General features: G+C 38.4%; 1 protein-coding gene across 1 annotated transcript; it reads left to right on the top strand.

Moving 5' to 3' along the window:
- The first annotated feature begins 732 nt into the window (after positions 1–732).
- Positions 733–24,194, top strand: dhx30 (DEAH (Asp-Glu-Ala-His) box helicase 30). Its single transcript, XM_079875678.1, has 20 exons — positions 733–951; positions 1,038–1,165; positions 3,444–3,554; positions 4,742–4,884; positions 5,542–5,650; positions 6,346–6,495; positions 7,654–7,806; positions 9,700–10,167; positions 11,818–12,201; positions 12,311–12,386; positions 14,557–14,661; positions 17,530–17,705; positions 18,118–18,324; positions 18,506–18,587; positions 19,848–20,041; positions 20,127–20,277; positions 21,385–21,542; positions 21,877–21,980; positions 22,618–22,757; positions 23,354–24,194. Exons 1-20 carry the CDS (start codon positions 777–779, stop codon positions 23,644–23,646), a joined length of 3,507 nt encoding a protein of 1,168 aa, XP_079731804.1. The 5' UTR covers positions 733–776; the 3' UTR covers positions 23,647–24,194.
- The last annotated feature ends 1,682 nt before the right edge of the window (positions 24,195–25,876 follow it).

The raw sequence follows: 25,876 nt of genomic DNA, 5'->3' as shown, positions 1-25,876 counted from the left end.
TTAATGTATAATTCTCAGTAGCTCAGTCTATATTTCCATTGTAAGCTTGGATTTGTTTTAAATAAATTATTTAAACACATTTTCAGTTTTGTCATTTGATGAAATGATCCTGTGACCTGCATGTAAGTGTGCTTCATTTTGACCTCAGCATTTGGATTCACCAAAGCAGCATAACTTTACACTGGCCAACTTTGAGCTTTGTCTTCATAATTCAGTGTCAGTCAATGAAATTCTGTTCTGTGTTATTTTTTCATTAATCACTGCTCTCTTGTCTAGCTGAGATTAATCCGACTAATAATGAATCTGTATCTGAACACATTTCAGTCATCATCTGATTTAGAAAAGGAAAACAAGAAGATTGAGAATCTGTGGAATAAACAGACTTGATTTACGTGAGGTTACAAGGTCATCATTTTAGTCAAGGTCATTTTCTCTGTCATGATTTTTTTTCTGTTTGAACCTTGTTCAGATTTTGTTCACGTTCAGGGTCTACATGTGTTTATTATGCTACTGTACTGCAACAATGCAGTGTACACAACAATTGAGCCCATTATAGATATTTGAGTACACTTGTACTGGAGCGATGGGCCACTTATGTTTGGCGGTATACATATTTATTTGTGGATCTATTATTTATTTGTTAATTATGTATTTGTAAATATGAACAATATAATTCCATAGTTGAACATTATTTTCCAACGTCTTCGCTCATTGCAGTATGGGTGGCGCTGTCGCCAGTAGGTTACGCGTCAAAAGCGGCGAAGAAGACATTAGACATGGCGATGTCCTGCACTGCACTCATGCCGGTTCGGGCACTCGTCGCTTTAAGGAGAAAAACTCTTGAAATCAATAAAGACATCTGGTCAAACTGGACTTTTGTAAGTCAGTATAGGACTAAAACCGGTGTCATCCATAAACATCGCCACTCTCCGCCGGAAACTGCTCACAAAGGTAAGATGCGAGAGATCATCATGCGAAAGACTAATGATTCTCAACGCACGCGCTTTTATATTTCTGACAGTGTCATTTGCGTACAGGTGGTCCTGATCTTCTCCGAGAGTTTCCTCAACCTAAGAGCCTCCTGTACACCACACTGTCCAAATCCCTGGGTCTGTCCGATCTGTCCCAGTACATCCAGTACAGCTGCAGCGATGGGGAGGTCAAGGTTAGACCCTCTCTGACTGGGACAGTTGCTTTAACAGTGCAGTTATGATCAGACTGTGTCTAAAGAGCTAGTACGACCTAACTATAGCAGTTAGTTAGGGGTAATCATTCTCACTTTTCGGTTTCAAATTAGACCAATCGACATTTTTATGTAACTGACTTAACCCCTTCTGACCCTGCGACCATTGGAATGGACATCACATGGTTTTTGGTGTAAAACAAAACATTTTTATGTTTTATAATATGAGCAATGCCTGCTCACTGATTGGTCTCTGATCAACCAATCACAATGAAGATACCGCCCCCTAACCAAATCTGATTGAGCTTCAGGCATGGGTTACCAACCTTTTTATATTTTATGTGATGTCCATTGAAGTGGACAAAAAAAATTGCTCTGTGGAAATAATTCAGGTCTGAAAGTTATGAACCGTCTTAAAGAAAAAAAAAACGGGGGTTCGGGGAAATGTTTTAAAAACACTTTATAAAAATGTAATTTTTTAAAAATAAATAAAAAATAGATTAAAATGTAAATTTGATATAAATAAATGAATAAAATAAATAATTATTTGTTTAAAATAAGTTTGATATTTGTAAATGTATAAAATAAAATATTTGCAATGAATTATAGAGGTAAAAAAATATTAAAATAAACTAAAATCAGATTTAAAAATAAATAAACAAATAATACACAATACAGTGCTATAGTGAGTAAAAATGTAAACTAAATATTTTCCTCGTAATCTATTACACATTATTTTTCACAGTTTAAATTGGGTCTTTATACATAATTTATATGTATACGCTGCCTTTTAAATTTTAGGAAGGGGTCCCTCGCCAATTTGAATGATCATATATGGGGGGTCTGTGGCATATTAGGCTGTGTTCACACTTGTAGTTCGGTTCGCTTGGTTTGTTTTTGGTCCGGACCAAAAAAAACAAAACAACTTTTATTCCTTAGCGTTCAGATTGGCATTTTTAGACCAAACCTAAAGTCATAGGGATGTTCACTACCTAATCGGTCGGCTTTTATGACTTTCGAGACGGAACTTACCGAACATCCAAAACAATGCTGTGTTCTGGGCTAAATGCGCTCGTTGTATGTGCGTAACCTACATTTGATGGTATTTTGACCAGCTGAGGACTCGTGAAGAGCTTGTACAATATGTAAAGGAGTCAAAACAGTGGCAGGAATCCCTCCATCACACACAAATCAAGATCTGCTGTGAGGAGACGCGGTTCTGATGCCTGAACCGAACTGTGACGGGCAAACTTGCGATATGATGAGGAAAATCAGGTTCATGCTTGAGCATTCTGTCCTTTTTAGGGTCGCATCTTGTGACATCATGTCTCTCTTTTTGTTCATTTTGATGTCTTTGGTCAGTGTTGTGTTCATATTTCAGTCGAACCACACCAGAGTACGCTTGGAAGCGGACCAAGACCCATCTTTTCTGCGTTCTCTGTCCGTTTGTTTGGTGCACCAGAGTTCGGATGGCAGCGTTCACACTTATTCAGATGAACCACACTAATAGTACCCTGGAAATCCAGAGTTCTCGCGAGAGCACAAGTTGAATTTGCTCGGCGAGTTACTCTGGCGTCGAGTAATGATGCTCATTAAATATGCCCTTGTATCCATCTGCACCAATCACATCGGGTTATCTGATATAGGCGGGCCAGAGGCGAGCTCAACAGATGACGACAGCGCTGTGACGTCGAAGTCATTAGTAAACATTGCAAGATGGCTATGGATGAACACCAGTTGTTTGAAACGGCTTTGGCCGCTACAATGAACGAGTTAGTGGCTTTTTATCTAAAAGAGGAACAGAAGACGGCGCTCGAATCCTTCCTTTGCAAGAAGGGCGTTTTTGCTATTTTGCCGACCGGATACGGCAAGAGTCTAATCTACCAGTTAGCTCCGCTGGTAGCTAAGCGTATGGGGTTTATTGTGATTGGTCAAAGTGTTATCCAATTGCGTGCAGTGAGATTTTCAATTGCATTCTTGGTGCCGCCCCTCGAGCTGGCCCATTTTCATTAGTCGATGCCAGACCATTAGTCTTTCAGATTTAGGTCTGGATTTCCAGGCTACACTAACAGAGCAATCTCACCAGGATTCGTTTTAATCCAACCAAACATGCCAAGTGTGAACACACCCTAAAAAATCCCTGGCCTGGACAGCTCATTCATATAAAGAAGCATGTTCTGTAGCTTGATGAAACGTTACTGTGTGATGAATATGGTAATACCATTGTATTTGTTGTACACTTTATCCCAATGTCTTTCAGAGAGCAACAGTCACCCTTCAGTGGCCCGTGAGGATGGAGGCGGAGGGCTTTGGGTCTCGTAAGCTGGAGGCCGAGCGTCAAGCAGCAGCTGCAGCTCTCTGTAAGCTCAGAGTAAGTGTGAGCTGTCACTTCATCACCTCCACCATAGCAAACACTCATAGAATAGGGAGCCTTGGCAAGCTGTTTTGGCCACCCGTAATGACCTCCAAATGAACTTGGTTTCAGCCTGATTTTGTTTGAAATTATGTCACCCCAGTTTGATCTTCAATTTAACTTGAATTATATTTGGGCCTTAAAGGAGAAATTCTGGAGACTGCGCCAGTCAATATTTTCCATGTAACAACCATGAAAAGAGATGCAAAAGCACCATAAAAGTTTCATTAAACTAGTCCATAGTACTTGTGCGCTATATTCCAAGTTATTAAAGCCATGTTTTTATTCACTGATAATCTTTCCCAGTTCACGACTTTAAGTCTCACTGTAGTCAATCATTTTATCCCTAAAAACTCCTTGGATCACCAAAATTACACATTTAAAGTTTTTTTCTTAGCAAAAAAAACTCTTCATGCCTTAAAATAGCTTGAATGTAACTCTACACCCTTGCCTCATTTAGTATGCGCTAATGAATATGCAAATGAGCCCCGCCTCCACTCACTCACAGCAGCTCAGAGATCCACTGGTTGACGATCACATGTTGATCTGATTGGTTACAGGGTCATTTGTGACGTCAGAAACACCAGCGATTTCAGACCGTGTTTTTGAGACTGTCTTTGGTTCACTGCAGTTTTAAGGAGAAAATATTCAGCAATGGTGTCGACTTGTGAATTTACACATGGTTTGTCTTAAAACATATTAATAACACCACATAGACATATGAACAACATTAAAAGCTGGATTTTCACCACAGGGGGACTTTTCCTCTTTTATTGTGCTTTTGATTCATGTTTAAAGCTCAAAAGCTTTGGTCCCTATTCATTGTAATTTCATGAAAAGAGTATGGAAAACAGTAGCTTGAAAATGTGTACGGTTGGTGTGCCTCTGGGAACAGGTTTGGGAAGCACTGATATAGAGATATGCGAATGACCTATTCAAATTCAAACATTTTTGTTTTTAAATACAGCATGGTCTCTTGCTTCTTTTTCTATATGTAGTATAGCCCATGATGAAGAGTTGCAACTCTGGTTATATCACTTAGCATTATTATTTTGGTTTGCTTTCTGTGCTGTTTACAAAGATGGTTGATTTACAACACTATTTGTAGGTTTAGTAATCCTGAAAATTGTGCATTGTGTCTTTAGGAGCTGGGAGTCCTTGGGCAAGGAAACCAACCAACAGGAAAGACGAGAGCGAAAGGGAGGCCGACATCTGTCTGGGACGATGAAGAACAAGATGATGAGTCTCTGCCTTTCCAGAAGAAAACACGGAAGGAAAGAGCCCAAGGGTAGTCTAATACTCTTCCCGAATACTCCACCTGAGTTTATCATTTCATGTTCATCATTCCAGTCATATTCAAGTATATAGATGCATGAAATGTGTAAAAAAAAACATGCAAATGAGATTGTAGTCACCAAATCATGAAATACTTACAGGTCCAGGTCTACTTTGGAAGTACAAACATGGCACAGAAGGTGTAATCACAATGTGTCAAGTATTAAATGACGATAAACATGTAGTGCAATCTAAAGCAATTTACATTGGAATACATCACTGACAGAATATTCTTGCAAGGTTAGGCACTTGTTAGTGATGTAGTAAGCAAAAGCAATGTGCCTAATTAATGATCTAGTGATTTTTCTGTATTTCAAAAAGTGGATGGGGTCAAGCAGCGATCCCTGAGGTACCCCACTTTGTTAGCAGATGTGGCTTGAGCCCTATTTGGAGGGTAATTGTTTCTCATGGGAGTCATCTGATTCCAGAATGTCAGTGTTTTTCTCCCACCACCCGCGTAAAAAGTCCTGGCTAAATTACATGCAAGAAGAGATCATTCCATAAGTCTTATTGTAAATATTTGTAACCACATTATTTGATACATCATTGTTGGATATGTCTGTGCATTTGGTCTGATCTCCGTCTGTATCTGATATTTGATATGTTATAGGCCAATAGAAGAGGATCCGACGGTGACTGAGGCACTGTCCATGTTTCCAAAGCCGAGGGCACTTCTGGGTACCGTCATTCAGGTCGCCACATCATCCTGTAGAGTCAGAGTGAGTTAGAAACGGTTATTGACCAGCACACACATCTGACAAAAAGACAAAACAAGCATGTTACAATACAGACCGATATACGCTGATATATCCCAAAAATGTATTGAATTTTGAGTTTATTGAATTAACCAGTTGTTGTGGTTTATATGCAAACCAATAACCGTGTTTACAAGACTTTACAAGTCATTCCCTGGTAGTGATGTTAAAACTTAATAATTTGTTTACCTGAATGATTCCATTTGTTATGTGAGATGTGATGTTAAATGAGTAAGCTCTAAACAGTATTTAGACTGAACCACTACTTTGGCAGCATGAGATGACCCATTTTTTTATTTCTTGGGTCAAGAGTTTGCGATATATTTCTTCCTCCCCTCGCTCGCTCTGTCTGCACTTAAATCCACAGTAAGGATGCTTTCCTGTCACATATCACACATGTGCACTTCAATAAGCCAAAGAAGCGCGGTTATTTATATGCCGGCGAAATCGGTGCAGAAAATGTTGCTGTGTTGGTTTACGCTTAAGCTGTTTATTCCCATAAAAGACAAAAGGTTAACGCATTTACATGACCATATGCATTGTCAGCCTAAGCATAATCGGGTTGAGAACGTGCATGTAAACGCACTCATTGATGTTTCTGTGTCTCCTGTTTGGTTTCTTTCCTCTGTGTTTCTGTTTCTCCGCTCTCCCGTGTGAAGGAGCTGCTTCAGTACAGAACGACTGGTGGGACGGTGAAGACATGCGAGTTGACCTTGCGCTGGCCGGAGGAGATGACCTTTACTGCCCACGGCCGGCGTAGACTGGAAGCGGAGTCTAAAGCAGCAGCACTGGCTTGTCTCCGGTTTAAGGTTGGTTTGTGTAGGACAGACACTCAGCAGATTATTGCAGAAGTTAAAGCAGCTTCAAAAAATGGATGTGTACAAAAGTAAAGAAGTTAAAGTTTACGGTAAAGCAGGGGTTTTCAAAGTCAAAGACAGTGGGCCTCCCTTCTAACACAACACGCATGATTGCACCCCCTCCACCCATTTAAACTGCATGGTATGAATTACATCTACATAGATGCTTAATAAAGCTATGGAAGATATTCAGTCAAGAGCAGTGAAGGAGTTTCTTATTCTTTTGGTGTTTGATTAACATCAACGACAGGCCTATATGAGGCTGCTGTCACTTTAAGACCTTATGCATGGATCCGATATAATGATAATTTCACTCAACTGTTTACTTTCACTTTAGGCAAAACTGGCTTGTGTTTATGTGAATACTTACCAAGACGGACATTTGACACACAAATGACCGTTGAAGCGCACTAAGCCGTGAAAGTGAACTGAATTCAGCAGTCTTGTGCTTCGGATGTGCGCCACAGAGAGCCGCCTGTCGGTACCGAATCCAGTTCTCTTTCGCGGTTTATTGTGGTTTTTTGTCAAGCACGTCCCGCTCTTTCTTCTCATTCATCTGTTTCTTTGCTGCTCTATTGTGTTTTTAAGCATTCCTGTGCTGTATGGATATATTTACACACAGATAAACTATATAGAAAAATCCATTGACTAGCCCTACTCCGCGGCCCACTTGATGGTTAACAGGCTTTGGAGAGTCTGCTCACGAGAGTCATTTGGTCATGAATCCGACTACACCGGTTGCACTGTGTGTTTATTTGTACGTGCCGCCGCTTCAGCAAACGCTGCTCTGATCCGTCCCACACTTGTGCTGCATATTGTTAGAAATGTGTAAATACAAGTTATGTTAACAAACTTGTTAATCGAGTTTATGAACTTCTAGTTTTCATATTTCTGAGATGGCATGAAGAATGCACCACCATTCTCTGAAGCGCAGCTTTTCAATGTGTCCTTGAACTAATACCACTAACAGTTTTAAGTAGCAAATCAATTTCCATAGTTGTGAAGTAACTATTGGTAACCCTTACTTCCTGTTTCAATAGGAAGTAGTGTGCTTGTCATCTAGCACCAGCGCTGATATTCACCACCTGACTGGTTTGTTTATGCCCACAGGAACTGAAGCTTCTGGATGAGCAGAACAACCCTCTGACTCACGCCAGGTACCATCAGCAGGAGGTGCGTGAAGCAGGCGAGAGGCACAGACGACCCTGCCGTGTTGAAATACCCAAGGATCTAGAACAGAGGATTCAACAGTACCTCTCACAGGTGACATGCATGAGAACTCACTCTGGACTGAGGCTTTGGCCTATCGGTGTTTCACTTAGCACTAGGTACATAATGGATAAACATTTCAGAATTATGGATGTTCAAAAATAGATGAGCACAAATAATTTGGTAACACTTTATTTTACGGTGTCTTTGTTACATATGTTACATGTACTTACCATAGTAGTAACAGTAAATTATGCATAATTACATGCAACTAACCCTCAACCAAATCCTAATCCTACCCTAACCCTATAGTAAGTACATGTTGCTAATTAATATTACTCACTACTTAAATATATAATTACACTGTAACAATGACACCTTAAAATAAAGTGTAACCCTTTATTTTAAGGTGACCTAGTTACATTGTATTTACTCAAACAAGTACCATATTGTTCTGAATATAAGACAATGTTTTATTTTATTGTATTTTTTAGAAATGCATCTGAAAAACTGTCTCGTCTTATATTCAGGGTCTGAACATGACTTTAACATGTCAATAATACACTTAATAGACTTTAACATGTCAATAATACACCCGCAACAATAGGTGGCGCGTAAAACGAGTGTGCCAAGAAATACGGTGTGTGAGAGTGTTATGTTCTAAGATCGCGAGCACAAAAAGACAGTATTAAAATCGCAAACAATCAAAGAAAAGCTTACCGTCTAAGAGCCTTGCTAAGAGCTAAGAGCGTGACTGTCATGTTTTCGTGCCTTACTGACGGGACCATACTTTCCCTGTACGTGATTTTAAAACGTAAGATGGTACCCAGATTTCAAAACTAATAAGCTTTCACTTCTACTGTTAATACAATTTTGGTAAGCTACGTGGTTTTCACTACATGGTTTATGAGATGGATAGCCTAATTATTATTTAATTCAGGGTTACAGGTTATTTTTTATGGTATGCCAGAAAGTGTTTATTTTTTAATGCGATGGTTGGTACATTTTACCAGTATTTACCATACTTTCAATACAAAAATGAAAATATGAAAATGAAAATATGCATTATGAAAGTTATTTTCAAATAAAAGCATTTTCTTAACTTTTTCCAAAAGGGACATTTTAAAAAAGGGGGGTCGTCTTATAATCAGGGTCATCTTATATTCTGAACAATACGGTACTGATTTATATAAACTAACTACATAGTTACGTTTAGGATTTGGTTTAGGGTTAGTTACTTGTAATTATGCATAATTTACTGTTATTACTAGTACATTAGTACATATAGTAACATGTAACTGTAACCTTAAAATAAAGTGTTACGAATAGTTTTTCATTTGAATTCATTTTGGGATATGAACTTGATTGGATGGTTACTCCATCTGTGTTTTAATCATCGTTCTGAATCTGATCTGGATGAAGTCTTTGACAAAAATGTGAATTTCTCAGCTTTTTGCTCAAAATGTTGCTTTGTTTATGAAACTTGCCCATGTTCAAGTGTTGATAAAAAAGGAATGCATGAAGCTAGAATAAAAACATTTTTTTGTTTGTTTTTAAATTAGAGGCTCTGTTCTTTCTTTTGATATTGTAATGTTCAGATATTCACACAACAAAATATTCCGGGGGCCATGAAATTTTTGTGAAAATTATAAAACAAAAAATGCTGATTAAAAACAACTTTTAAAAAGAAACGCTGGTGGGGAAAGAGTTAAAGAGCATTAAACTTACTTGACATTTAAGTAAAAAATTTTTTTTTTTTATTCATTCTGAATTTGAATAATAAAGAATAAATGTAAAAAGTTAAAGTAAAATGGTCCAGAAATGGACAAGAACAGGGGATCTAGCTGATAAACGTGAGAAATCTACCAGTGCGGTAAAACAAAATCAATTTTTATTCAATATTTTTAATAATTGAGTAGCATCATAACTTTTTGATATCTGTTTTAGCATCCAGTGGAGGCTGAAGTTCAGAAATTGTGGGATGAAGAGGAGCAGCTATCAGTTCAGTCGTCTTCCATCAGTTCAGATGATGATGACGACTTCATTAAAGATGTCATTACTAATAAGCCATACCGCCCTCTGCGCCCCGAGGAGGAGGACAGTCTCAGCGACCGCCTGCTCGGCCTGTGGATGGGGGCGGGGCCTGGGCGAGGGGTGGAGCTTCCGGTGGACGCCTATAAAGAGAGCCTGCTCGCAGCCGTGAAATCATCACAGGTGGTCGTGATTGCTGGAGAGACGGGCTGCGGGAAGACCACACGGATCCCGCGGTTCCTGTTGGAGGGGCGCGTTAGGAGCGGAGACGGGGCCAAATGCAACATCCTGGTCACACAGCCTCGTCGGATCAGTGCCGTGTCTGTGGCGCAGCGTGTGGCGCAGGAGATGGGACCTGCCCTCCGCCACTGTGTGGGATACCAGGCAAGAACATTCAAAACATTTCAGAAATCTGTGCTTTTTTGCTTTAAGTCAAATTATCTATTTTTTAAAAGCGTGTTATTGGTTTTATTATGTGATACAAATAATATTTTTGCATGAATTGTGATTTGTTGACCATGAATTTTTAATCAATGTCATAACTGGATCTTCCGATGTAACGGAAGATCTCTCTGGTGACATATGTATGACTTCTCCAATCATTTAGTCTGCTTAAACCTCGCCCCTCGCCACCTCCATTTTGAAGTCTCATCTCAACATCCAATCAACAATTTAAGGATAGAATCAAGTCCCTGCCAATACTTTCTTTTTCTTTTTTCAGAAGAAGTGTTCATTTCGCTAAAGAAATCTATGACCTTCTTTTTTCCAAGACTAAATGAGACGACACCAACATCTTTAAATGATAACTGATTATATCAACATGCAATATCATTGACAGCTAAGACGAGACTAAAATGTAGTTTAAAAATAAAATAAAAACTTGACCAAAATCTCTCTTTGGTTTTGTTAAATAAAAGAGGAGACGAAACATTACAGACTGTTTTTAACAAGCCGCTACGAGCTTTCATGCTTCTAGTCACCGGATTTCGAGAATTGAAATCCTCCAATCAGAGCTTTTCTGTTAAAAGAACTCGTTTTCTACCGTGTTTTACTCAATATTTGCAATCTGGCAACTGAAATGAAAGTGTTATTCAGTCGGTCTGTGTTCTGTCTCGAGCCGCTGCGACTAAATCTGCGGTCAAACCTTCAGTGATGAACTGGTATAAATCCAAACATGGATCTCGACTATATTTGCGATTGTGTTTGCTGAATAACTGCACTTACTCTGGGTGAAGATACAAAGTCTTTTTGCTGTTGTTTTAATAGAAAAAAATGTATGTAATTTGGAATGATTGGATTATTAGGAATTTCACTGTTTTATTTTTTTGAGATAAGTTTCTTGTTTTAGCAGTAGAGAATATGATAAATAGCCTATAATAAATAAGAAAATAAACCATATGGGTTCACATTCTCTTGAAATGTGCTTATAGGTGAAAGCTAAAAACATTTCTATTTATTAAAATTGATTGTCATTTTGAGCAAAATAGTGATCATCAATCTAACCATTATGCAGCATGACGAAAATGTGACAGCTTTTATTAGACTAAAATGCTCAGGCTAAAACTTGAATAAACAAAAACAGGACAAGGTGTACTAATTATGATGATAACTAAAAAGTAAATTTGACACAGGAATAAGACTGTTATTTTAGTATCACTGAGATCCTATTATAGTTTGTATTAATATTTTACCGTATTTAATTGGTATTTTTCTGTTTTGATTTAAATGTTTCTTAAAGATTTAGTCATTTTGTTTTTATTCAATTGTTTTGTTTTTTTAAATATGTCTATAGTTTTTAATTTGTTTTAGTTGTTTTAGTACACAAGCTAAATGAAAATAAAAATGTTTCGTTGGTATCTTTATTTAATTTTTTTTTATTTAGTTTAGTTTTAGTTAACTATGATAACTCTGCCTTAGAGCTTATTATTTTATCAGCCCATCACATTAGTGTTTATGTTTGGGATATAAAAAGTTACCTGTCCCTGAAATGCAGCATTTTCCTGAGACTGAAACGCATGTCTCTGGCTCTTCCAGGTGCGTCTTGAATCTCGTCCTCCTGAGCGCAGTGGTGGCGCTCTGCTCTTCCTCACTGTCGGCGTCCTCCTGCGGAAACTGCAGTCCAACCCCGGTCTCCAGGGCATCAGCCACGTCGTAGTGGACGAGGTCCACGAGAGAGACGTCAACACCGACCTGCTCCTGGCCCTGCTGCTCTCAGTCCTGAAGGAGAACCCAGAGCTGCGAGTGGTTCTGATGAGCGCGACCGGAGACACTCGCCGGCTGGCTCAGTATTTCGGCGGATGCCCAGTGGTGCGTGTGCCTGGATTCATGCACCCGGTGCAGGCGAGGTACCTGGAAGAGGTGATGACCGAGATGGGTCGGCCGCTTTCGGAGAAGAGCAGGGAGAAGAGGAGCGGGGCGGTACGTTCAGATGAAGGCTGAGATGTATCATCTGGTTTGGTTGTGTGGTTCATGCTGTAAGGATTTTTAACCACAGTTAAAAAGGTTTGCTTTTATTCTTCGTCTCAAGGAAGAAAAAGACGTCGCTCCTGATCTTGATCTGGTGGCTGATGTGATAGGCCATATTCACACATCTGGAGAGCCAGGTAACGATGATTTCAAGGGTGCACAAAGCAGATGATGTGATAATCTTTGGGCCTACAGTATTTACACTCGGCCACTTCATGTGTTTTGTCTGATTGAAAAATGCAGTTCATATCTGCTGCTTTTGGTGACATGAACTCTTGAAGTAGTGTGGGAATTGAAGATCGGATTCATATCGAATGGCTATTTGATCAGAGAAGACGCATGAAGTGTCAAGTGTAAATAGGTCCTGTATATTAACACTTTGTTAAATGCATTTGCCAGTGTTAAACATTTAGTTTGAATCTGTTGACAGCTATAATTCACACCATAATCAGCAGAGATGTTAGGGGCCCAAAAAATTAAGTTGTAGTAACTTAATAGAATTGTCTTTAACTTTTGAAGTTGGGCGGTGGGTTTCTAGTTCCCAGCATGCTTTGCATAGGACTGGATAAGGAGAATAAATGTTGAAATTAAGTGTTATTTTAAAATAAGTGTTGTTTTAACAATCGAACAATTAAAAGAGTTTGTTGAAGTTTTCATGGTTACCATTGTGCTGAAAAGTAGGAAGGTAAACTCTACTCGCAATTCAAAGTAGGCGGAGCCTCAAAGACACGCCTACCTATTTATCATCACCACGGACCAATGGTAGTTCAAAGGTGTTTATCAGCCAGAGCAAACTTTTCCACAAAGTTCTCTTTGTCAAGTTGTTTTGAACTCCTGAAACAAACTTCGTTTTGGCCTGATTTTGTTGGAAATGACGTCATACCAGTTCGTTCTTTGATTTCGCTTGGAATATATCAGGGCTTTTATTTGTCTTCTGACTTGCTGCATTGTTTGAAATTTGCCACAGTAAATTTGGAATTAATACAATTTTATTTGACAGGTTATGCTGATTGAAATCACTGAATGGCCTTAAACAATTACTAAATAAACTGCAAAATATTATGTTTTCGAATACATTTATTTTATGCACGGATTGCTGCAACATCTGTGTGACACTGTTAGCATGTTGGCCAGGGTTCAAAGCGCCAAATGAGAGTAAAGATCGCCGTTGAAACTGTGACTCGCTAGTTGCCCGGTATATTTTTATGAATTTTGACAGTGCGTGGTTGTTCTGAGAGTGTGATATGGCTTAGTGCGATCATCAAATTGCAACGGTTGTGATGTAATTATATAAATACATAGTCCGACACGCTGCATGTTTCAGAGTAAAGAAACATGTTCATTTTCAGTTTCGATTCACAGTAAATGCTACTCTGCAAGTGCTTTGTCGTTTATAATTTGCATTTGGGAGCGCAACATGTGCCAATCATCTTCCCAAATTCGTAATGAGAATCTTTAATCTGTTGTTGCCAACAAAGCGTTAAGGTCTCCCTGAGGTTTTCTGCCAAATTAAAAGCTCAATGGTTTAAAGTTTGAAAGCAAAGAAATTAGGACAAGAAATGTTAGTATAATACTAATTTTTTAAAATAATACGTTTATTAATACTTTGTTTTATTATAATATGTATTTTAATAAATTATGATTATTAAACACTTGATTTAAAAAATATATATTTATATACAGTACAATTATAAGTATTATTGCAATGGGAAGGTATTTCTTTATTAACCCCATAAAAGTATTTTTATTAATAATAATTGCAATTGACAAAAATGACAAATAATATTTTTGTGATTTGCATTAGACACTGAACTTATTAGTCACATTATTAAACAGATGTGGTTAGAGTGTTTTTTCCCAATTAATTGGCAGAGTTTCCTGAAAACAAACCACACCATTAGAAATAAAAAGGTTATATATGGAACCTTAAAGGGTTCTTTCTGTCAGGCACTTCATATATAGAACCTTTTATCATAGGATCATTTTATGTATTTAGTTGTAACTGATTAATGTTGTTTTTATTCATTTAATTCAGAAATTACCAATTAAAAAATGGTAAAAATGGTTAATTACCTAATTAAAAAAGTATTGTGCAATCATTAATGACATTTCTCCTTATATTGAACCTTTTTGGCATAGAGAGTTCTTTAAAATTGAGTCAAGAACCCTAGAGTTCTAAATAGAACCCCCCCCCAATAATACACATTCTTCCATAGCAGACGTTAAATGTTTAAATGTGTCTGCTCAAGCTTTTGCTCTTCTGTCTGGTCTCTTGTCTTCTGACTAACAGTGTTTGCTCTGTTCCAGGTGCTGTGTTGTGTTTCCTCCCAGGATGGCAAGACATTAAAGTCATACAGCAGAAACTGGAAGAGAGAGCGGCTTACAGATCAGGCTCACAGATGATTTTACCGCGTAAGCACACCAGCTGCAGCTTTGTCTGATAGAAGATCCTGCTGATAGAGCAGGGTGGATGATGACTGATACAATGCCTTCATTTTATAAAATATTGAGTAATGGCAAATACAGTGATAAACTCAAAAAGAATATACTTTAATATCATTTTATACTTTAGCATAGGAGCTAACATTTCTTTTAATCAGCCAAGTGGACACCATTTATTGGTCAATGCAGAAAGTTTTATAATAGCCAACCTGCCTAATTGACGCTGCGTTGCGCCGGGTGTATGATAAGGTCCATAGCCTCTTAGCCTCTTGTTAGCAACCACCTTTTTCAAGACAAGTAAAAATATCACCAGGGAGTATTACTGATGAATAAAACATTAAAGGGACACCAGGCAACTCTTGAGTGTTTTTTCTCTACGAAGCTCCCCCTAGTGTCTGGTAGTAAATGCTTTCATACACTCTGTCGTAAAAACGAACTGTTGTCACCCCACCCCCCTCGCCACGAGCAACCCAGCTGATCAGCTGTCAACCCAGCTGAGCAGAGGAACCGGCTATTTCAAAACCAGTTATGTCTACCGAGGCAAGTAAAGCAATATTTTCTTTCCAACTGATGGCGATTTATTTTATTTTATTGTGTTGTCATGCATACTAGTATTTTTACCGGGAACGAACGATATGAACGAGGCGAACTACTGCTTTCGTGTTTGTTTGTTTTTGGGAGAATGGGCATGAGCATAAAATATATATATATCGGAGGCTAATATTTGTCTAAAGTTATATTAGCAAGGTTCATCTAGTAGAATGATGGTTACCTTTGCCTGTCTAAGAAAACATCAGAACGTTTTTTTCTAGCTCGATCATGATATGTGCAACATGTTTATTGCCTATTATCAGACGCGTTGACTTAGTGACATAAAATAAAAGTGTAAGTTACACAAATAAAACCGACAGAGGAACGGCCAAACAACTACAGAAATCAAACGTGTTTGCTAATGACAATGCCTAACATCAAAGTTATAGTATCTAGCGTAACGTTACTAGTAAGCCCGTAACAGACAGCGATCATAATAAAAAAACTTTACAGACAATAGCAAACATCCTGAGGTCACAATTACTTGAAATTTAAATATTAAACAGTTTATTCCAAAGATACTTACAAGTGCAACAGCAATAAGGCCAGATCAGCATCCGTTTTGCAGGCTTCTGTTTCTCTCAGTTCTCACCATTCAGAAAAAGCCGGTCCGATATTTAACTTTACTCGAGTCTGACTTATTGCTCGGTCAGTCTCCCGTTTCCTCTTTCGTTGGTCCTCCGACAAAGATTTCCTAGCTTTCTGCTTCTTTTTACAGGCTCAGCCATAACTAAATCTATCGTTGCCCTTTGCTTAGCTAGCCGGTGCTTGAATGGGGGCGTGTAATTACGTGTGCAGTGCCGTCAAGCAATTCGTTACATCGCGAGACCTGATATCACGCGATACTTCCTGACACCGACCCGCGTCCCAAAGTTGCAAGTGAGTTTTTTCCGCTCTCGGGCACCAGGGGGGTGCGAAACCACCACCATTCAACCCGAAATAAGTAATATAACCATTCCACTGACTCCGAAGCTGTTCAGTTAAGGTTAAAAAGTTACCTAGAGCCCCTTTAAAATATCTTGAGCTTGTGTTCACCACAGACCTTATTTCAGACATTTAACCAAAAACCCATAAAAAAACCCATTGGCTTCAGAATGATGGAACCGGAAATGTTAAAATGTGAATTTGTTTCTAGGTTTCAGCCTACAAAAATATGTGATTTCACTTTATTTTAAGGTGTCTTAGCTACAGTGTAATTATTTATGTATATACTGAGTGATTTTAACAACATGCGGTTAGGGTTTGGTTTAGGGGTAGTTGCAGGTTAGGGTTTGCATAATTTACGGTTATTATTACAGTAAGTACATGCAACGTAACAGACACTGTAAAATGGTGTAACCAAAGACGTCATCTCTACAGCACTCTATGGCTATGATATCAATCAGTCATATTCAATCAATCATCAATGTGTTTTTGAAAGTCTGGACAGGAAAAAAACACATGAAATCAGATTTTTTCAAATCTGATTCAAACCACATTTGGAGGTGGTTTGAAATGCGATTTCAATCAGATTTTTACAGATGCTTTTCACTCTGGACGCTCTGACTGCTCAAATCGGATCTCAAATGGTCTTTTGCATCACTTTTAACAAAACACACAATGATAACATCAAAACTGGTGAGGGAAATTTCGGAAGTACTCGCACGGTATTCAAGCATTATGTCCAAAGATTTTACAGCACAGAACACGGAACATAATAATATATATCTCCTCTAGTGGTCGACCGATATATCGCCTCAGCCGATACGTTTTTCAAGTTCACTTAAAATATCGGCATCGGCCAATACGTTTTTCTTATTGGCCGATATGTTAGAAACGGGACTTTTATTTTGATGGGTGGCGCTGAGAACAGCAGCACTTACATTATCTGTCTTCTTCATTAGTTTAAACTTATATCTAATATGTTATTATAAATAACTGTTAAACAAAGAAAGAAAATTATATGTGAAAAAATATAGCATTTGCCTTTATTATTTAAATTTACATGTCTGGACACACAAATCTTATTTGATCACTTGCAATTAATAGTGCGGACACTGCCTGAAAAGATCTGATTTGAGAAAAAATCTGTTTTGCCTGCAGTCTGAACACAGCCATAACCGTCTGGTTATTTGCCGTAGCTGGTATATTGATTGATCACTAATTTAAATCATTACTTAATAATTGTCTTTGACTACTTCCCATTCATCTGTGAATGAAATGCATGCCAGTCATTTTGAGGACTCGCTTTGGCTGTTTCTCCTGCAGTGCACTCCAGTATGGCTGTAGCGGATCAGCAAGCTGTGTTCCAGCGCCCTCCGAAGGGCCTGCGAAAGATCGTCCTGGCCACCAACATCGCTGAGACGTCCATCACCATAGACGACATCGTGCACGTGGTGGACGCCGGCTCTCAGAAAGAGCAGAACTACGACCCCAGAACAAAGGTCCTTCCCACTGCTTTAAAGTCGGCATGAAGCGGAAGCCGTCTTTCCTTCCCTGTTGTGCCGTATATCCGAGTGAAACGGCTTCTCAAACGAGAACAAATGTAGGGCGGGGCTTGATATTGTCTGTGGGGAATTGATTGGATGGTTGTGGTTTGCTATTGGCTGATCTCATGTGAGTGACAGGTTGCTCCACCCTCGTTATCAGAGAAGCTGCAAGTTATTTTGATTAAAGATTGATGCACATGAATTTAAAACGATAATGATGTGCACGGATAAATCATTTATAATAAACTGCAATATTCCATAAAACACAAAAACAATATTTGTCAATTTTGATTTCAATGTGACGTTAAAGTTATGAGAGCAGTAAAAGTAAAGCCGTTGAAAGCTGATTGTTGCTTTGTGCTCTCAGGTCTCTGGTCTGAACACGGTCTGGATTTCACAAGCAAACGTTACTCAGCGAAGAGGAAGGGCAGGCCGCTGCCAGCCTGGACATGCCTACCACCTCTACCCTCGAAAACAGCTCGACAGCATGGACACGTTTCCCATCCCTGAAATCCTGCGCACCCCTCTGGAGAGCGTGGTCATACAAGCCAAGATCCACTGTCCAGACAGCAAAGTGAGGGAACAAACCCATGTTAAAATCTGCTTTCTTGTCACTGTTTACAGTTTGTAGAATAACTGTTTTGATCTACTTGCTTTAAAATTCAGTAAAGTTCTCTTAATTTTGTCAGTTCTCGACATAGTCAAGATCAGATCATTGAATTGGATTGAAAACGTTGTCATTCTTCCTCATGCAGGCTGTGGACTTCCTGTCACAAGTGCTCGACTCCCCAGACAGGCAGGCAGTGAAAGCTGCTGTGAAGAACCTAATGGAAATTGGTAATGGTTTTAAATGTTGCTGAAAGTAGAGCTGTCAAAGTGAATCTGTTAAATCATGCAGTTAGTTCATTTTGTTGAACGGCATTTGTAGAAGACTGGTCCAAACGAATGCAATTTTTTCAAGAACAACAACAGTGTGACTGTCTAATTCACATACACATACTTGATTCATATACAATCAGTAAAATATGGAGAAACCCCATTCATGTTAGTTACAGCATGATCATATTTCATCTCTCAATAGACTGATATACTGAGGTGTTTCTAGATTTATGTGTTTGCATTTGGCCTTTTACAGTGTGACAGTGTTACATTGACTTGCAGATTTAAACGGATTTAAACACTTTAGCTCACAGCTCATACAGGCAGTAAAAAAGATTGGCAGCGGCTGTTTGCAGTTGCACGGTGTAAATGGCAACAACAAGTATTTTCTTTGCAGTGAGTGTAAATAGTAGTCACTTGCCTTACTCTCCACTGCTCCTGTTATCAGACAGGTTTCTTTTGTAATGTTGTCTGCCTCAAACACACAATGGTGGGCGGAGTTAGAGCAAATATCTTCTGCCAACAATGGTGTAAATAGACACCCGAAAAAGATTTCCTGCGGACCGCATTAAATTTTTAAGGATAATGTAGCAGTGTTTCCCTAGTAGAAATATTTTTTTATTTAAAAAGATTAAAAATAAGTTTTCTTGTTTATTTCTTAATATATTTTATTTCTTAAATATTACTTTTTGGATTGTATGTATGTATTACTAATGATAATTTTTGTTTTCATTTAAAATAAGTTATTTTAGTGAGAAAAATGAGACATTTTATTTAACTTGATGGCTTTAGTTTAGGTTTTAGTTATCGATAATAACCTTGCTTGAAATGCTGAAGTGCATGTTAAAACCATGAATCCCAATGCTATAAATGACACACACACACACACACACACACACAATATTCAACACCTCATCACATTTACATAATTGTTGATCTGAACAGATGTCGTCAGCAGTACTTTTTTTTTTTTTTTTGACTAAAGGATTTTATTGTCCCCCTTGGGGGCAATTTGTTCTGCTGCATGGAGATTACCATCACATACAAGATAGACAAATACACAACATCTATGGTACATTAAAACAACACTACCTTAAAGGATTAAGGATCCTTTTTCTATTTAAACTAAGCAAAGTTATAGCACATGGTACAAATGAACATTTGAATCTCTTTGACTTTGCTAAGCTGACTCTCTCACACACTCTCTGCGTCTGTCAGGTGTGCTGGACGGCTCAGAGAATCTGACTCCGCTGGGACAGCGCGTGGCCTGCATGTCCTGTGACCCGCGCTTGGGGAAAGTCTTGGTTCTCTCGGCTCTGTTTTCTTGCGTTCTTCCTATTTTGTCTGTGGCAGCCTGTTTGACTCGAGATCCCTTCTATAACAGCATGCAGAACCGGGCCCTCGTCTCCAAGGTCAGAGAGTCTGTTTGTCTGTCGTAGCATTCACACATGTACGAGTTCTCTTTTCTGTGCTAATGTATAGTGTTCCTCTCTGTAGGCCAAGGCCGCTCTGAGTGGGTCCAGCTGCAGTGATTATCTGGTCTTCAGTCGAGTTGTTCTGAGGTGGAAAGAGCAACAAGGCAAGGAGAATAAACAGGAGTTTCTGGACAAATATACTCTGTCTGGAGCCAGTCTGCGGTTTATACACGGTGAGACATAATTCATCTACAGTGCTCAAAAGATTACATTCCCCTCACAGAATCTGCAAAATGTTAATACTTTTTTTTAATTGGATGATCAGGATAAATTGTACTGAAGGGCAGTACTAAATGGAAAAAAAGTTATCTTTTAAGTTTACACCCCTGGCTCTTAATGCATCATCTTCCTTCTTGAGCTTCAGTGAATGTTTGCCGCTTTCGCAATAGTTGTGTATGAGTCCCTCAATTCACCCTTCGCTGGTAGTTTGATTGACAGGCGATCTGACCAATCAAAACAAAGAATCCACAATTTTGTCCAACAAGCAAACCAGACAGAAGAGTTTACAGAGTAACGTTGTGGACTTGCTTTGGTCAATTCATTTGTCATTATGAGCATGCTGAGTCCATGTAAGGGAACATGTTTCCTCGTACTTTAATGTGATGCAAAACCTGAACATACACAAGCGTCATCTTAAACTTAGCTGTTCTGTGAATCAGGGCATGTCTTGTTTTCGGCAAACATCAGAAAGCAACAGATATGTAGATATGATATGTTGTTGTTGTCCACGAGTGAGATGATTTGTACAGATGTGGCTTCCTTATTGCCTCCTTACGATGAATCGCTTTGTCGTAAGTCTCTGTGAATAAAAGCGGCTGCTGAATGAATAAGTGTGATTTAAATGACATTTTAGATATAAATCTAAACTCTGGCAGTTTCCTGTTGATTCTTCAACCAACTCTTTGGCTATAGTTACTGAAACTACAATACATAATTACAAAATAGAAATGGGTCCACAAAAAAAAACCACAACCTTAAAAACTGTTGTTGAAAACAAACCATAACGTAAACTTTATTAGAAAATAATAAAACATAATCATGAACCTGGGGCAGAACGAAAACATAATTTGGCTGAAAGCAAAACTTGCCAGAAGTGTCCTAGATGAGTAAAAACCTTCACAGACATGAGTCTTTAAAGTAAATTTGCATTTTGCATTTCTTCACTGCCTTAATAAATTGTGCAGTGGCCATAAAGTGTAAAATGATCATTCAGTTTGATGCTGCTTTTAGTCATTTTGGAGCCATAGTTAAAAAAAAAGTTTCCTTTGTCTCTTAAACAGGCCTGATGCAACAGTTCAGTGAAAATTTGGCAGATGCTGGACTGTTGGATCATTCTGCTGAATGTCTGCGTCTCTCGTCTCATCTGAACCAGCACAGTCAGCAGGAGCAGCTCCTTAAAGCAGTGCTGGTTGCTGGCCTTTATCCTAACCTCATACAGGTACCACACACCGTTCACATATACACTTCCAGATACTCTGTATATGCAGGACATTTATTTTGTAAGAAGATCATTTCAAAACTTTTTTTAAAAAACGATTCATGAAAAGTATTGTATGAAAAGTACTGCATTTTGTTTTGATGGCCGGTTTTATGTGGACAAGCCCAAAGCTAATGGTTTCACTGTGTGAATTGTATTTCCTTATAAAACAGACAAAGAATTACATATTTGTAATTACTGGTCCCAGCACAAAAAATAACCCCTGGCTTTCTGCATCTGGCACAATATCTGCATAGGTGCATATCTATTAATAAAATATCTGAACTTTACCAAGGTGAAAAGAGGCACAGTGACCAAAGGTGGAAGATTTCGTCCAGAAAGTCTTTCCTACCGTACGGAAAGCACCCCTGTGCTGCTGCACCGCTCCTCCGTCAACAGGTGAATATAACCTTTAGAGTCAGATGGAGATATTAATAAAATTGCTAAATGAATGGATTGACATTGATGGTTTACTGTTTGTATTGTTGTAAGATGAATTTCTACAGGAAATTTCTTTTTGAAGACATTGGGCATTACAGCAGAGATTTATTCTGTAATTAATGTCCTATTCCGAATTCTGACCATTTCTCACCCCCTATCTTTTTTGCTATCGTATCTGTATAATGTTGTTTTACGATTAATTCACCTCTTCATGTGAGAAATTAGTAAAGGCCTGTTCACACCAAGGAGTCCACACCACAACTATAAAGATAAAAACACAGAGAAACAACATCTTTGGAATCAAAATTTCTTCTAGCTATATAAAAAAAAACAACGACGGCAGCCAATCAGAATCCATCCTGCTTTAAATATCTCGGGCATTTAAGGCGGTACACGACACAACTGCAGCGCGCTTAGAGTAAACAGAACGATATAGTGTGGACGCTAATGTAGTTATCTTTCCTCATTACGTCACCACCTTGCCTGTGCTGGTGAAAATGTGCATCACAATCTTCATTGCAGATTAATTTGCCCGAGTTTAAGAAACATGATTCGTGTTCTGTTCAGTTGAAGTCATGTGTTGTGTGTCGTTTAGGGGAAATCAGAATCTCCCGAGTCGCTGGCTCACGTTCTTCTCTGCTATGAAATCAAATGATCAAGTCTTCATCAGAGACTCTTCGGTGGTTCATCCACTAGCGTTGTTGCTCCTCACAGACTGTGACCTCAGCGAGAGAGGTAATGAAAGCCTGCCATCACCACAGAGTTGGATCTAGGATTCGGATCATTATTCCATGGAAGATTGTTTCCGTCACAGATAAAAAAAACTAAAAATAAAAAAAAACAGTAATTGCTTTTCTTTCTAACCTTTTTTCTTGCAATTGCAAGTTTATATCTCACAATTTTAACTTTAGAACTCACATTTCCAAGTATATATTTAACAATTGCGTGTTCATATCCCACAATTCTGAGGGTTTTTTTTTTCTCCGAACTTGCAATTTTGAGAAAATAATAATTTTGAGAGAGTCAAGTCGTCACATTTATTTATATAGTGCTTTTTACAATACAGATTGTTTCAAAGCAGCTTTACAGAGATAACAGGAAAATAATGCAACAATGTTTGTTACCAGAAGAAAATAGCGTCACAGTCCAGCTTAAGTAAGTTAAGTGATGTTTCGATACCTATATTTCTTTATTCAGTGGCGGAAACAATCTTCCATATTATTCACTTCATACTGAAATATAATGTAAGCTCATTTATCAATTCATGTTTGCTCTGAAAAGTTGTGTGTATACAGTGGTAATATATATAATTATTTGTATTTATTTTTTAGTTCTGGGAGATCGGGTAGAGGTGGCATTACCAGGTCATACACTCATACGATGGGAGTTTTCCCCTCAAGTCTGGGAGTTGCTGTGGGACCTGCGCACTTCCCTACAGGCCATGATCCACCGCAATCTTCGACCGTCTGAATGTGAATCCAGCTCAGACAGCCGGAAGGACAGTGAGCTTATTGGCTTATTAGTGGACCTTCTGAATAACACCGACTCAGAAGCTAGCAGTGATCAGGATGACTTCAACAACAGTCTGAACTCCACAGACGATGTTAAGGCTGACAGTTTTTAATGGACACGTGGTACTGTAAATTAATTGAGAAAGATGTTTTTCCATTCCAGCCAAACAGCTGTACATATGAAGACGGTCTGGGTAAAGATTGTGTAGTATGAATCAAACTCTCTCCTGTCAGAACACAATTATATGGGTCACGTCGGGGCATGTTGACTCAAACTGCTTGAATAGCACTAATTTAAGTAATTTATTTAAGTTAAAAGAACAGTGAAATTTCTCACTAGTATACTATGTAAAACATTTTTGCACAAAGATCTTTTCATGAAGAATAAAAGCTGAATGTTTGAGAGACGGAAATACAATCAAGCCGCTATAATACTAAAATACTTTGCTTAATTTCTTGTCAGTTAAGCAATGAAAGATGTACAGAGACCATCCTGCAGCACTGAACTCAACAGAGAATCTTGTTTTGCAAAATCAGACCCAACAGATTTGCGTCGTGGCCACTTTGTTTCTACCATTGCAATGTTGTAACTATGTAGAAATGTATGATGCTGTAAGATTGCACCTTACCAAATTAAAAATAACCTATACAAGGTTTCTGTATGTCTTTGTGGAACAAGCCCAAACTTCATTGCTATGAAATACATTATTGTAGGGCGCTTTCACACCTGTTCGTTTGGAGCGTGTGTTTTTGGAACCTGGTACGTTTCTCGCTTAGTTCAGTTTGTTTAGGCATTTATGAACATGTCAATCGTGCTTGAATCCGCGCCAAAACAATCGCTCTGAGACGAGTGAGCTGGTCTCGGCCCGATTGCAAGAGAAATCTGGAGCGGTTCGGTTGAGGTGAGAAAGCAATCTGGACCATTGAACCAAGCGGTATCAATTCATAAAGGCAAATGTGTTTTATAAAAAGCAGCAGTGTCTGATTCTGTGAGTGAGCACATTAGTTAACGCTGTTGAAAACTAAAAAGCGCCTCTTTATGTAATTGCTCTTCGTTGCACAGCAAGAATGCTGTCCCGACAAAGCAACTGCAAACGCTTTAACGGCATTGTATAGGCTATATTATAATCCAGGATTGAAGGCTACATTAGTATAGTAGTCTATCGAGGGTTAAAAAATAAGCCACAATAAGCTTGTGGAGCGAACTTGTCAATCATATTGATGGATGACGCAGAGGAAACTCCCCAGATAGCACAGGTACATCTGTAAGATGTCTGCTAGAGATCTGGAAAACATCTGCTGTGTAAATACATCTGATAAACATATTTGTGGGACAAACTTAACGACTAGCTGAAACATTCTAAGACTGAACTGAACACACTTACAGATGGTTTCCAACGATATCAAATTACATTTATAATCGGCCTTACAGTCGTTATGTGTCCCTGGCTTTAGAAAGAGCAGTTTTACATACATTCTAAACCATAAACATCTTACAGACATCTTTTAGATGTCTATATGACGTGACAGGAGACGTCTCACATATGTATTGCAGATGAGCAAACACTCTTGAAAATACATCTAGCAGATGTAAATGCAGACATCAAATAGACGTTTCTGTGATGTCGGTGTGCTATCAGAGTCTGACCAATAAGAGGACAGTTGTACTCGCGTGTGACTTGCATAAACACATTTTGGTACGCTTTGAAAGGTTGCCTTGTGAAAGCGAACCGTACCAATAAGAAAACGCAACATTATAATAAATTAAGTCCCTGTTTCAGAACAAAGCAAACAATAAACAGGTCTAAAAACGCCCTTAGACTGATGTGAAATGCCTCTTTTTGTCTTTTATGTAAACTCGCAATTGTGAGATAAAAAGTCGCAATTATCTTTTAAAATGTTTTATTTTGTGGCGGAAACAAGCTTCCATAGATATTCATACAACACAATATTCTGGGGGACATGACATTTTTGTGAAAATGATAAAAAATCCTGGAGGTGGCTGGCCACTTTTTAAAATTAATAACACTGGTATAGAAAGACTTAATGCACTTAGTAGTATCAAAAGTAAAAGTATGTATACTGCATAAAATTGTCCCTGTCAGTGTATTTATCATGGTTTAGTCTGCTTAGTTTCGTTCGTTGTATGTTTCCATGGTTTCCAATTTTTTTCATTGTTTTCTGACACCTGTTCATAGTTTCTCTCTTCACTTAGTTTAGTGGTTTTCAATCCTGGTCATGGAAACCCATCGCTCTGCACATTTTTTTTTTTTTTTTTTTTGTCTTTTTCAACTCGATTTTTCTACTGGTCTGCTTATTTCTATAATAATGGCCATGATTCCT

Source organism: Squalius cephalus (assembly GCF_949319135.1).
Source record: "Squalius cephalus genome assembly, chromosome: 7".
NCBI classification, from domain to species: Eukaryota; Metazoa; Chordata; class Actinopteri; order Cypriniformes; family Leuciscidae; genus Squalius; species Squalius cephalus.
Note: the sequence above shows the minus strand (reverse complement) of the source record. Positions and strands in the feature narration are given on the sequence as shown.